Below are 14673 nucleotides of genomic sequence, written 5' to 3' on the forward strand. Positions count from 1 at the left end.
TTTTATTGAAAATAAAATAGGTAATTTGTGATATAATTTTATAAAAATTATTTATTTTCTTTAAATATATATATCCTTGTCTAATTAGATTTTCTTTTCTTAAAAAACTGTAATTTGTGTTAAAGTTTTTGAAAAATTATTTTATTTTTTATATTAATTAATAAATGTTTTTATACTAACAATTCTTGTCTAATTAGATTTTCTTTAATTAAAAAACTCATAAATTGATAAATCGGTAATTTGTGTTAGAGTTTTATATAAATTTTTTTAAAAATTTATTTTCTTTTCTTTAAATATATCCTTGCCTAATTAAATTTCCTTTAATTAAAAAATTCATAATAAATATATAAATACAGGTTATATGTGATAGAGTTGTAAAGAAAATAAAATAAGTAATTTGTGGTAGAGTTTTATAGAAGTTATTTTATTTTCTGTAAATATATTCATAATAAAGAGATAAATACAAGTTATTTGTGATAGCGTTTTATTGAAAATAAAATAGCTAATTTGTGATAGATTTTTATAGAAATTATTATTTTTTTTTAAAATATATTCTTGTCCAATTAGATTTTACTTTATTAAAAAACTCATAATAAATATATAATGTGATAGAGTTTTATAGAAAATAAAACCGCTAATTTGTGGTAGATTTTATAGCTATCATTTTATTTTCTTTAAATATATTAGTTTTTAATTATATTTTTTTATTAAAAAATTCATAATAAATAGATAAATTGGTAATATGTATTGGAGTAAATCTTTTTAAAACTCTTTTTATATCAATTAATAAATAATTTTTTATATTAATAATTCTTGTCTAATTAGATTATCTTTTATTAGATTACCTTTTATTAAAAAAACTCAAAATAAAAGATAGTTTGTAGTAGAGTTTTAGAAAAATAATTTTATTTTTTATATTAATTAATAAATAGTTTTTATATTAATAATTCTTGTCTAATTAGATTTTTTTTATTAAAAACTCATAATAAATAAATAAATAGGTAATTTGTGTTCAAGTTTTATATACAAATCTTTTAAAATCATTTAATAAATATTTTTTTATATTAATAATTCTTGTCTAATTAGATCTTCTTCTATCAAAATACTCATAATAAATAGATAAATTGGTAAATTGTGTAAGAGTTTTATATAAACTCTTTTAAAACCTCTTTTTTATATCAATTAATAAATTTTTTTTTTATATTAATAATACTCGTATAATTAGATTTCTTTTTATTTAAAAAAAAACTCATAATAAATAAATAAATAAGTAATTTGTGTAATTTGTGTTAGAGTTTATAGAAACTCTTTAAATATATCCTGGATCTTTTGCTCCGTCAAATAAAGTTAAAATCGGCATGGAAAACATCCTTGGATTTGGAGCGTGTGCAGTGATTTAGTTAACTTTCAACCCTGAAAGTTCAAGTTTGCGAAATGTTCAATGTTATACAACATTGAGAAGGAATGGAGAACAAAGCTGCAATTGGTTGGCATTGATCACATCACACATTTATATTGCTTATTATAGTTATATACTTCGATTTCCTTTCCCCATTGGTATCAATTCCTTCCCAGAAAGCCTCCAAAATAGGATTCTTGTTTTTGCATCTTCTGGAAGCACTTTCTGTTCAACCTGCATTTTACCTGCATTTCTATGGTCACGCGTGATCATCGGTGACTGATGCATTGTGTCGAATGATCTGTCCGCAGTTGATTCCCTGTGGTGGAGTTAGAAACACTTCGAAAGAATAATTGTCTGATATTTGGCTTGCTTTTGCTTTGATTCTATCAGCAACACACAAAATATAAAAACAGTCTTAATAATTAAAATTCAAGATTGAAACAAGACACAAAATATAAAAACAGTCCTCCTCGTAATTAAATTTATTATATTAAGAGAACAATAACAATATTCAAATTTAATCAAGAAAAAATTATAATTACAACCCAGATATATAATAATAATAATAATAATAAATTAATGAATTACTTTACCGATAGGGGGTGGGATAACACGTACCTTGCAAAAAAAAAAGGCTTCGATCTTGGCAAAACTTGGACTAATAAGAAGAAGAAAAAGACAATTGATTAGATTTTTTTATTTTTGTATACAGTAAATGTAGCAATATATATAATAAAACAATGCATAATCAAAACATAAGATTAATAACAATAAGAAGAAGAAAAAGACAACTGATTAGGCTTTTTTTATTTTTGTATACATTAAATGTAGCAATATATATAATAAAACAATGCAGGATCAAAACATAATATTAATAATAAAACAATGCATGATGAAGACATAGCAAATGAGTTACTCTACAATAGGGGATGGGGGTGACACGTACCTTGCGACAAACAGAAAATTGACGTGATTAGATCAAGGCAAAAAAAGACTTATATATAGAGAAAGTATAGATTTAATTAATATCCAAAATGGACTTTTTTTCTCCCTCGCTATTAGGTTTTTTATTTCTTATTTTTGAATTATCCTGTTAGGTTTAATAGTAGTATGATATAATAATCAGAGTAGTAGTATAGTAGGAGGACTGTTTTTATAAATAAATACTTCTTTTATGAGGAGGATTCTTCCGTAGTAGTATGATATAATAATTAGAGTAGTAGTATAGTAGGAGGACTGTATATATAAATAAATACTTATATTATCAGAGTAGTAGTATAGTAGGAGGACTGTTTTTATAAATAAATACTTCTTTTATGAGGAGGATTCCTGTTGTAATTGTGAATTTTAATTATTAGATTTTGATATTTCTTATTTTTGAATTATCATGTTAGGTTTAGTAATAGACTGTTTTTATAAATAAATACTTCTTTTATGAGGAGGATTCTTGCGTAGGAGGATTGCATATATAAATAAATAATAATTAATTAATAAATATATTTTTGAATTATCGTGTTAGGTTTACTGGTAGACTGTTTTTATAAATAAATACTTCTTTTATGAGGAGGATTCGGATTGCAATTGTGAAATTTAATTATTAGATTTTGATATTTCTTATTTTTGAATTATCGTGTTAGATTTAGTAATAGTATGATATAATAATCAGTGTAGTAGTACAGCAGGAGGAATGTTTTTATAAATAAATTCTTCTTTTATGAGGAGGATTCCTATTGAAATTGTGAATTTTAATTATTAGATTTTGATATTGTGTTAATTTAAATTTTATTAATTAATTTTAAATTTTTATTAGATAATTTTGAATTTTATAAAATTTATATCAATTAATAAATAAATACTAAAATATTGAAATACTGAAACACTATGTACATTTAAAAATAATATATATGTATAATGAACTGAAGGAGTTAGCTCTGGTAAATAAGTCACTTGGTCCGATTGGAGAGAGAGAAAAGGCAAATAGGTCCTTGGAAAAATAAATATAAGTTTTCAGTTGCAGAGATAGAAAAGAAATACATAATATAAAAAGACAAATGGGACAGAAGTAGTCGCGACATGGTTATCCTAATTGCAAAGGAAGATGGGATACTGGCAAAATTAAGTTTAGAGTTTAATTGTGTTTAGCTTTTAAAGACGCGTATTAAAATTTGACTTGTGTAGCTGGTGCTGTCTTGATCAATCAATTTAATTGCGACCCCAGTCCACACTATCGTTTCTTCAAGCTTATCCTACCTGGGCCTAAATTGAATAATTCCAAGTCATATATGTTCGTAAGAGCACACACACGGATATACATACATACATACATATACACACACACACACACACATATATATATATATAACTGTCGTTGAAGCATTGGGTATTAATTCTTGAGTGGCAGGAGGGACAAAAGAAAATGAAACCCGGCAGCAGCTCGCTTAAAATAGGTAGAAATGCCATGGAGAAAAAGCGAAGAATGCAAATGAATCATCTTTTTTCCATCCTTTCCTCTCTCATCTTTACCCAAAGATTCAAGGTCTCTCTCTCTCTCTCACACACACACACATGAAAACACAAACAAAAGAAGTGAATGATGAATATTGCTTTTGTTTTTTTGATCAGGAAAGAATAGCATCACCTGTTTTGTTGGAGCAAGCGATTAACTATATAGAAGGACGGAAGAAAAACATAAAAGAATTGCAGAGAAGGAAGGAACAACTCATGGGTACTGGTCAGACTAGTGGGAATAAGCATAGCATGGAAGGGTTGGCGTCACCGGTACTTGAAGTTGAAGAAATGGGCTCATCTTTGGAGGTGAAATTGATTACTGGTTTCAATAGAAACTTCATGTTGCATCAAGTTCTAACTGTTCTCGAGGAAGAGAATGTTGAAGTTGCGAGTGTCAACTCCTCTACTATGGGTGACAGGATCTTGTATACAATCCATGCACAGGTATATTAATATATATAGACATATACACACACAAACATGCATAATACCATAATCACTTTTTGAATCCCACGTATTTAATGAACCTATTCTCATGGAATACGGAGTACTAGAACTTGGGATACGAGGACCCACATCCCTAGTGGGTTTTCCTCTTTTTTTTTCTTTTTTTTTTTTGGACAAGACTTTCCTAATCATCTACTATGTAATAAATAAGAAAATCAGATAGGGTGATTGAATTTTTTTAAAAACAAAATTATTATACTTATTTATCACTTTCCTGTCAACAGTGAGTAGAGTGTCTTGTCCCCCAGTATTATATCTATACTTTCTAATTTTTTTCATAATTTTTACAAATATATATATATTTTTATTTTTAAGAGGTATTTGATATTTCTTATGTACTTCAACTATGTATCTAATGCTTTTAAGATACTTTAAAATACATTTTAAACAAATCTTGAAGTTTAAAATGTAACTTTTTCAATACTATAACCACTAAAAAAATTCAAAATTTATTTATTTTACTAATATTGTTATTATTTATTTTATTATTTGTTGGAGTACACTACTACCTCTTATCAAAGTCATAACAAAATTCTCGCAAATTATCATGTATTTCTCATTGACAAGATTATTAACAGTTGATCTATATATACTTTTGCAGGCTATTTGGCCAAGAATTGGCATAGAAATTTCACGAGTGCAAGAAAGACTACAGAATCTTGTCTTCTCAATTATGTAATGTTTTTACCATCAAAAGTTGTAATCCCCATATATCTCTTCTATGTAAAAAGTCAAAAATTTAAGTAAAAAAATAAATCAGTGTGTGAGTTTCTTAGGTTAAAAATAAAATAATAATAATAACCCAATGTAATATTTTTGTTCGTTCACAATTTTTTTTTTAAATATCAATTACGCATTACTCATATAAGTCAGGATTGCAGTTCGAAAGCGAAACCTCAAAAACTTACTCTCCAGATCCCTACCAATACCTATATATCTCATAAGCCAGAATAAGATATGTGATGTGTAAATGTTTGTCTATTTTATGTATCATTTTTATATATTTAGTTATTGTTCACTAGCCATCAAATATGGGTTAATTGCACTCACTTTGTTTGAGATTTGCTCAAATTACATTTATTGTCATTAAATTTTGGTAGTCTCCTTAGGTGATGATTTTATTTATTTATTTATTTTTTCCCGCATGGTGGTGAATTATTAATATTGCAAAATACAACTCAAAAATTCACTTTGAGCATTGATAGATGGGCAATCAAACTCATAGGAATCATGTTTCACGACATCAAAGTATTGAAAGTTATATATAACAATTGTTTGTCCATAAAGTAACATCCTCAACCAACCATGTAATCATCTCTGTCCAATCATAAATCCAAAATATAAAAAGTTATTTTTGAAAAATTATATCCTAAATTTAAAGGCATATATTAATTAATACGGTGAGTGTAGAATTTGATAATATTATCAAAATGAATTATTACAATATATTTCTATAATTTCATTCATGAAAGTTGGTTAGAATTTTAATTCGTATCTCTGAATCTTCTTCATTGGAATCTTGAATTTTGTCACGGAAAATTTTGTTGAAAGTTCAGCAAATTTTTAAAATGTCAACGAGAATATTAAAAAAAAAATTGAAAGATAAGATGTATACAGTCTTATCTTCACACAGAGAAAAATTTTAAATTTTGAATCTTTTACTTAATTTTATTAAAAATTCAACCACTTTAGTACCATGTACTTTTCTTGTAAACCCAAGAAAAAGTCGAACAACAAAGTATAAAAGGGATACTAAGCAATTTTGTGTATACAAGTTAGTGGTCAAGCCACCTTTGTAATTAATCACAGTTTGATTTTTTCTTTCATTCCGTTGGCTGCATTATTAACATTCAGACCCAAATAGTTTGGACCACCGAGTTTCTGTTGAAGACTTGAGGTGTGAATGCAGAGTAAAACGATACAATAAGCCCGAGACAAATTAGAAGTGTTGTACTTATTGACATAGTCAAAGATTCATGAAACTGCTGGGAGATAAAGAACAATTCACACATGGACAGTACTGCCATTTGCAGCTCTCGATCTGCACACATGTCAGAAGTTAAATTAGTTGCATAAGGATTAGGCCTACTTGGAGGATAATGCACACTCATAAATGCATTGAAATTATTATTATTATTATTATTATTATTATTTTGTGAATAGGATTTATTTGGTTAGTAAATTTGGTTTATGAATGAATTGATGATGATAATAAAGTTTTGATTTTTTTTTTAAAAAAAATTGTTTCATTTAAATATGTTGTTATAACCTTTAAAAATAAGTGTCTTTATTATGAATTGACTTTATTTGGTTAGTAAATTTGGCTTATGAATAGATTGTTGTTGATTATAAAAATTTGATTTTTTTTTTTTTTTAAATTGCTTCATTTAAAAGAAATATATATTTTATATATGGCAGCAGCGATGGGCAATATTGGAATTAACTGACTAGGTGTTCCTTTTTCAGAGTCTTTCAATGCTTGACTTTGTTCCTCCAAAAACCTACAATGAAAGAAATACAGAAGATTTATTGACCAAAAAGTTTGCTTTGGAAATTATTTGTAAGTTTTTATTTTTATTTTTATTTTTATTTTTATTTTTTTGACACTAACAAATCATTATATTTTTATGTCTTAATTCCATACTATGTTTGGTTTTTAATTTCACAACCACCCTTCAACTATTAATATCAAGACATGTATAGGATAATGATTACCGATAAAGCTCTAAAAATTAAACATAACACCTCTTACCAAAGGCTGTCTAGGATATGTGCCCTCTACTTTGGGATTCCAATTATAGATGATGATGCGACTTCCTCCAATTAAGCAAAAATAGTCCAGCACATTTTTCATTTCCATCATGATTTTTAGGGCTATGTGAAATATTTTCTAGAATTAATTAAGCTATTTATCACTCTTAGAGTTTATGTTATTTTTATCAAATTCAAAATTTATTGTAAACTTTTTATAAATAACTAGAAAAATAATTTTTTATTACAGTTAAAAATAATTTCTACCACGATTTTGAACCATGGTGATAATAGTCATGGTAGTAAATAGACATCTTTCTACCACCGCTCTAAGCCGTGGTAGAAAAAACTTTTTAGTGGTATATTAAAAACTATCTAATTAAGGAGGGCCTTTTTTTTTTTATTTTTTTTTCTACTCCTACTACACTGTAGCCTTACAAGGACCTAACAGAAGCAAACCCTAAATTAATAAAAAAAACAGCATCATAACCAAAATAACTTACAACTGGCCAATATCATATATATATATATATATATATAAAACCAATTACAAATCATGATTTTACACAAAAATTAAGCATATACAAATTTCGAAGAAGTAAATAATTCACACCTTATATTTTTACTTGACCAAAATAAAACAAAAATTCTTACTCTGTTTTAGTTTCTCTCTTCCATGCAACTTCTTCGTGAGTCATACAAAAAATAGTGGCAATTTTGTGTATACAAGTTTGATTTTTCTCTTTCATTCCATTGGCTGCATTACATTCAGACCCAAATAGTTTGGACCACTGAGTTTCTGTCGAAGACTTGAAGTGTGAATGTAATAGGATACTATAAACCCGAGACAAATTAGAAGCATTGTACTTATTGTACCAAATTCAAGTGATCATAAGGACATAGTCAAAGATTCATGAACCTGCTGGGAGATTAAGAACATGTCACACATGGACAGTACTGCCATTTGCAACTCCGGATCTGCACACTTGTCAGAAGTTAAATTAGTTGCATAAGGATTACACGTACCTGGAGGATAATGCACACTCATAAATGCATTGTAATTATTATTATTATTATTTTTTTTTTGGGTTCATATTATTGTGAATTGGATTTATTTGGTTTATGAATGTGACTTGATGATGATTATAAAGTTTTAATTTTTTTAAAAAAAAAAAATTGTTTCATTTAAATATGTTGTTATAACCTTTAAAAATAAGTGTCTTTATTGTGAATTGAGTTTATTTGGTTAGTAAATTTGATTTATGAATGGATTGATGTTGATTATAAAAATTTAATTTTTTTTTAAAAAATTACTTCATTTAAAAGTGTCATTTTTCGGGCTACCATAGATTTTTTTATATATGACAGTTATCGTTGGACACAAGTTAATAAGTTATGACAGCAAATACAAATACAAATGTTAAACAGCAAATAAATGGTAGAGATCATAATTGTTGCAGTGATATTTGAAGGGCAATATTGGAATTAAATGACTAGGTGCTCCTTTTTCAGAGTCTTTCAATGCTTGACTTTGTTCCCCCAAAAGCCTACAATGAAAGAAAAAAACAGAAGATTTATTGACCAAAAATTTTGCTTTGGAAATTATTTGTAAGTTTTTTTTGTTTTTTATATCATTTTAAAACACTAACAAATCATTATATTTTTCTGTCTTAATTCCATACTATGTTTGGTTTTTAATTTCACAATCACCCTACAACTATTAATATCAAGACATGTATAGGATAATGATTACCGATAAAGCTCTAAAAATTAAACATAACACCTCTCACCAAAGGCTGTCTAGGATATGTGCCCTCTACTTTGGGATTCCAATTATAGATGATGATGCGACTTCCTCCAATTAAGCAAAAATAGTCCAGCACATTTTTCATTTCCATCATGATTTTTAGGGATATGTTAATATTTTATAGAATTAATTAAGCTATTTATCACTCTTAGAGTTTATGTTATTTTTATCAAATTCAAAATTTATTGTAAACTTTTTATAAATAACTAGATAAATAATTTTTTATTACAGTGAAAAAAACTTTCTATCACGATTTTGAACTTTGAACCATGGTGATAACAACCATGGTAATAAATAAACAACTTTCTACCACCATTCTAAACCGTGGTAGAAAAAAACTTTTTAGTGGTATATTAAAAACTATCTAATTAAGGAGACCCCCCCCCCCCCGCCCCCCCCCCTTCATTTTTCTTTTTTTTCCCTACTCCTACTACACTGTAGCCTTGCAAGGACCTACCAGAAGCAAACCCTAAATTAATAAAAAAAAATCATAACCAAAATAACTTACAACCGGCCAATAACATCATATATATATATATATATATATATATAACCAATTCCAAATTATGGTTTTACACAAAAATTAACCATATACAAATTCAAAGAAGTACATGATCCACACCTTATATTTTTACTTAACCAAAATAAAACAAAAACTTTTGCTCTGTTTGAGTCTCTCTCTTCCATGCAACTTCTTCATGAGCCATACAAAAAGTATAGTGGCAACAAAAAGAGTAACAGCAAATGCAATCCTAGTTATGACCTACAAAGATATAATAGTTAAAATACGAGAGAATATAAAGTAAGTTGTAAAGTTGCCAAAATTAAACCAAGTTAGGAAGCCTAAGCAAAGTCCGCTTGAATATATATGGTAGTTCTAAAAATTAATGTCATTTACACAACATGCAGCCTATGTAGACAAGTGAACGCAGGCAGAGCATTCCATTAATCCCACTCCAAACCACAACAATTTCCCCACCTCCATTTATGCACAATAATTAAAATAAAAAAAATGGTCACTTTGAAGAGGAACTGAAGAAATAAAATGGTACAAAGGGCAGAGATAACATGAGAAAAAGGACACACAAGCACAAGGTAGGACAAAAAACTAAGCTTAAAGGTAAAGAACACAACAGAAAGAAAAGAAAATAGAAAAAATAGGTTTAAAAATCATACTTACCTGACAACTCTACCTTATCTCTGTATAATGCTTTACCAAACTATATTGAAGATCCTGCAGTAAGCATGTAACAGATATCTCAGGGTCATAGGTTTGAAACTTGCATTTCAGAGCGACTAGTACATTTATGAAACCTGAAGTACCTGCCAAATGCCATTCCCTTTGGAAAGGGGAACAATTATATAACTCTAATGCCCTAGACAAAATATACCCCAACTAGAATTAGTAAGACTTTCAGAGTTTAACTTACTAGAATGCATTTTGCTGATAAATAGGTGATGCTCTTGAAGCAGATAGTCGGCATGTGCATTAAATTCAGTGAACCAAAAGGATGAAAAACGTCATAGTTATCTCCTCAATAGATTGATTCCAACAAATTACAGGAGTGAACCACATCTTGAAAGGTATCTTGTTAATTTTACAGTTGAACAATTTCATAGAACATATGTTACACTAAGACTGGCAAACAAAAAGTGCTTAGTAAGTAGACATATTGTGTAATCTCAATTCGTTAGACAGATGGAAAAAAGAACCTGGTGTCGTCACTGAACCAGGGCACGAAATGCAGTTGTTTGAATTTCCTAAGCATGTTACTGTCTAATGTTCAACATACTTACACGTTAAAATTCCTTTAATAAACTTCTTGCCTACTTGGACCAAACCTAGAACCGTAAGCATGAACTTCAAGTTTTCTAATGAGGCACAACAACCATAAGCATGAACTTCCTACAATAAACAAATAAATCAGAAGGAAGCCCAAAAATCTGTTTGAAACAGTTTTTCCCAGCAAAATGTACTTCCCTTTGAAAATTCATAAAAAAATAAATTCTCAACCAATTTGCATGAAACCAAAGCCCATTGGAAGCTTAAAGACTAAATTTTCCTTCTATCAATTTAAATCAATATATTTTCTTACCGATTAAATTAGGTTTGAAGGAAAATATAGGAAATATTCTGCTCACAAAACAGTTTTGACAGCATGTTAACATCAACTTCGAAAATCCACAGTAATTTCAAAATTCAATCAATTTGAGCCAAACGAAAGCTTGTAAACTCATTAACAATTGTACTTTCATATCCAAAATATAATTTAAAAGATAACAGTTCTAAGTATAGAGATTTCAATTCTAAAATCAGCATGTTTGGTTTCATTTTCCAACACAACTCTTCATTTAAATTCTAACAATTCTTCAACTAATTTCATGCCAATATGAAGCAAAAACAAGGCAATACAAATTAGTAGTCCGTAACCAAATCTAGAAAAATGAAACTGAGTAGGGGGTTTTGCTGTTGGATTGTAAAATTAAGCAGCAATCCCCTTTCTTTCATTGATTGCTGATAGTGTGGAGAATGTAATCTTTTCTTCTTTTGTCAATACATACTTCTTGTTGGGATGCACTCATCAGGACAGAAAATATAAGCAGAAAAAAGGTAAATTAAAGCACAAATATATCTATATATGCATTTATATAGAGAGAGGCTACACAAAAAGCTAGAGGAATATAGAGATGAATGAGGAATTTGAGAAACAGCAACTGCCTCTATGGTTGAAGAAGAGAAATGGGAGTTAAGAAAAGACGACAAATAAGAAGGGTACCTGGGCAATTATCCTCTGTGATGGAAAACGAAGCTCCGAGCAATTAAGAGATGAAACTCGTGAAGGAGGATTTACAGTGTTTGGGATTCAGAGAGACAAAGGGATTCAGATAATTTGGGTAGGAGGGGGTTAGGGTTTCTATGATGGATTCAGAGAATTTGGGTAAGAAAGGTTAGGGTTCTATTAAAAATATTCTTGCCCAAGTAGTGGAGAACTACTCACTCCTGCTACGCAAAGAGCATCGAAGACACAGGTGATGAGAACTCTCCAAAGAACGTCCAAACGCCGATATATATGGATGTTCAGGGTATTGAGAGCAGGCTATGGCTGTTCTTAGGGCGAATTGAAAGAGAAAAGTAATTAGGGCTTAGGAATATTTTGATAGCAAGAGAGAATTTAAGGTTTGCTTACCGATCAGACAAACGGCGAACGAGAGGGCATACTTTGATGGCGAACTGAAAGAGCGTCAAGGAGAGAGAGAGGAAATTAGGGCTTAGGGCGATTTGTCATAGGCGAGAGAGACTCAATACAATGTGTGTGTTTTTAATACAATGTGTGTTTTTTACCCTTTCAATACAACTCTATTCCCTCTATGGTATCAAAGCCAAGAAGTTCAAACGAGCAAGAAACCCAATTCCGTTCCATGGCTAAGGAAGTTTCTCAAAATACCCAGACCCCTTTGGGTATTTCTTCCTCCCACCAATCTGGTATAGACAATACTTGTCACGCCCCGAATTCACCTCGTGTATGAACGAATAACCGTAAACCCGACCCAAATTCTGAGTCCAAATGCGGAAGCTAAGACCCACATTAGCCCACATAGCTAATGTCACTGTAAATCAGTGGTGGATCTAGGGAGGGGGGGTGGCGAGGGAGTGGGTTTGGGCACCCCCCAGATTTTTTTATTTTTTATAGTATAGATATATTTAGTTCAATGTTTTAAAAAGAAAAAATTAGTAGTAGTATTAGCCCTCTCAATTTTAACCCATCCAAACAAGTCTAATATCTAAGCCACAATTTTAAAATAATAACCCAACCAAATAGGCCAAAGCCAAACAAGCCCTAAATAATCACTAAGCCAAAGTACAAAGAATTCCTAAATTTTTAATCTTGCACAAATCAGAGAGCTTACTCATTCTCTTTCTCTAAACTCTAACCCTATTTCCTCTAAAATTTTCCAACTCTTTAATCTTTTTATCCCCAATTCTCCCTTGTTTAATATTAGTCCCCCCATTAACAATTCTTAAATTCGCCCTTGCTATGAATGGTGAGTCAATGAAGTTCATTTGAGTCCTACTAAATATTTAAAAACATCCTACAAGGTCCTAGACATTAGAGGAAAAGTTTCCTCACTTATAGGCATTCTAAAACTAGGAAATATAATGACTATGCCTCACTAAAATGGTTATGCATCTCTCTTCATTGGAAAGCTGACTTCAATACGCTCAAAATTGAGCATAAGAATGACATAATTTGAATTTAAAACGAGTGAGATACATATGGCCGTTCAAAGTTGACTTGTCAAAACTGTCCTCGTTGAATTAAGGAGGTTTGGTCGGCCGGCATTTATCCATCAGTCGGTCGAAAGTGCTATTTCAACCGACCGACACCCATCATCACCCGCAAAGAGATGAATGTGGTATATTTATTTTCTCAAATCCGTTTCCGGGTGAATGAGAAATTAGCTCCAAAGTAAGGTGTTTGATAAGCTTAAATATGTATGTAAAATGTGGAAAGTATTTGTCCCACATTGAAAATATAATGAAACCAATTGGAGTCTAAATAAGCCAAGTTTAGGATTTGGGTTTGTGCCCAAGGGCACCCAAGTTTTTAAGAGGGGAAGGACCTAGGCAAGCTTGGATTAAAACCATTTACCACACGCGCGCGCCCAACCCGACCGGGCCGGTCCGAGCCTAGGATTGGGCTTGGGGTTAATTGTAAAATCTGATTAATTTTTTATTAAACGGATTTTTTAGATAAGGCTTTGTGTTTGGTTTAATTTTATTTTGGGCTAAAATTGCTTTAATGGGCTTCACGAACTGGGCCTTGAATTTTTGGGCTAGAATTAATCTCGTGGGCTTCATGAATGGTTGTGTCTATTCTGAACGAATGCATCCAAGAGTTGCAACTGGTGTGAACCATTGCAACTATTGCGAACCAGTGCCAATGAACCATCATGTCCCATGGTTGCACCTACCCGAAAAGACACCTTGCTGCCTATAAATACCCCCCTTTGGGGTCATTTGCAAATCACTTCCAAATTCAGAATTCTTCTTATCTAAGTCTGAATTTTTCTCCTTTTCTCTTTTTTTGCATACATTTAACAATAGTGTGAGTTTGAGTTCGGTCTGTAGGAGAGAGTACTACACCAAGCCAATTCTCCCATTTCTTTGGTTTGCAATGCTGCTACCGAAGAGAGAAAGGTCGTTGTATCCTGGGAGATAAATGCTACTGAATCCGTCAGCACCATAGCATGGCAAATCTGTCTTAAGGAGAAAGACCTGATTAGTAAGTTATTTTATATAGTTTTATTTTATTATATATATATATATATATAAATATAATTTTTTAGAAAATTATATATATTATTATTGTAATATAATAATTATATATATATATATATATATATATATATATATATATAATTCTTTTTACATAATATTTAAATAGTAATACTATAGTATATTGTACACTTAAATAATTTTGAGCAACACTCCAGTCGATCCATTTAACCGCTAGCTAAGTTTGCGATTCCTACTCCTTAGAAAGTCAAGATAGGACCTAAAACCTTTGATGGTATTTTCATAGGTTATGCACATAATAGTACTGCATATTATTTCCTTGTGCATAAATCAGACATTCTTGACATTCATATCAATATTATTATTGAGTCTAGGAATACTTATTTCTTTGAAGATATA

General features: G+C 29.8%; 1 protein-coding gene and 1 long non-coding RNA gene across 2 annotated transcripts; one reads left to right on the plus strand and one right to left on the minus strand.

Moving 5' to 3' along the window:
* Nucleotides 1-3475: 3475 nt before the first annotated feature.
* LOC132296240 (uncharacterized) lies at nucleotides 3476-5096 on the plus strand. Its single transcript, XM_059794453.1, has 3 exons — nucleotides 3476-3511; nucleotides 4025-4354; nucleotides 5019-5096. The coding sequence occupies exons 1-3, from the start codon at nucleotides 3476-3478 to the stop codon at nucleotides 5094-5096; spliced, it is 444 nt and encodes a 147-aa protein (XP_059650436.1).
* A 4443-nt stretch (nucleotides 5097-9539) lies between these two features.
* Nucleotides 9540-12446, minus strand: LOC132294981 (uncharacterized). The gene is made up of 3 exons (XR_009478253.1): nucleotides 11753-12446; nucleotides 10156-10209; nucleotides 9540-9738 (listed from the first exon to the last, which is right to left on the minus strand). It is a non-coding gene; the product is annotated as an uncharacterized LOC132294981 (long non-coding RNA).
* Between the last annotated feature and the right edge of the window lie 2227 nt (nucleotides 12447-14673).

The sequence above is a fragment of the Cornus florida genome, unplaced genomic scaffold (genome assembly GCF_030987335.1).
Source record: "Cornus florida cultivar Cherokee Brave unplaced genomic scaffold, ASM3098733v1 CherokeeBrave_3.0.0_Hap2_Chr02, whole genome shotgun sequence".
NCBI lineage: Eukaryota > Viridiplantae > Streptophyta > Magnoliopsida > Cornales > Cornaceae > Cornus > Cornus florida.

Excerpts from the sequence above, each read along its gene's own strand:
- LOC132296240 (XM_059794453.1), top strand. The coding sequence starts at position 3,476 with ATGGTTATCCTAATTGCAAAGGAAGATGGGATACTG. Across the intron at positions 3,512-4,024 it reads CAAAGGAAGATGGGATACTG|GAAAGAATAGCATCACCTGT; the intron begins GCAAAATTAAGT and ends TTTTTTGATCAG. Across the intron at positions 4,355-5,018 it reads TGTATACAATCCATGCACAG|GCTATTTGGCCAAGAATTGG; the intron begins GTATATTAATAT and ends ATACTTTTGCAG.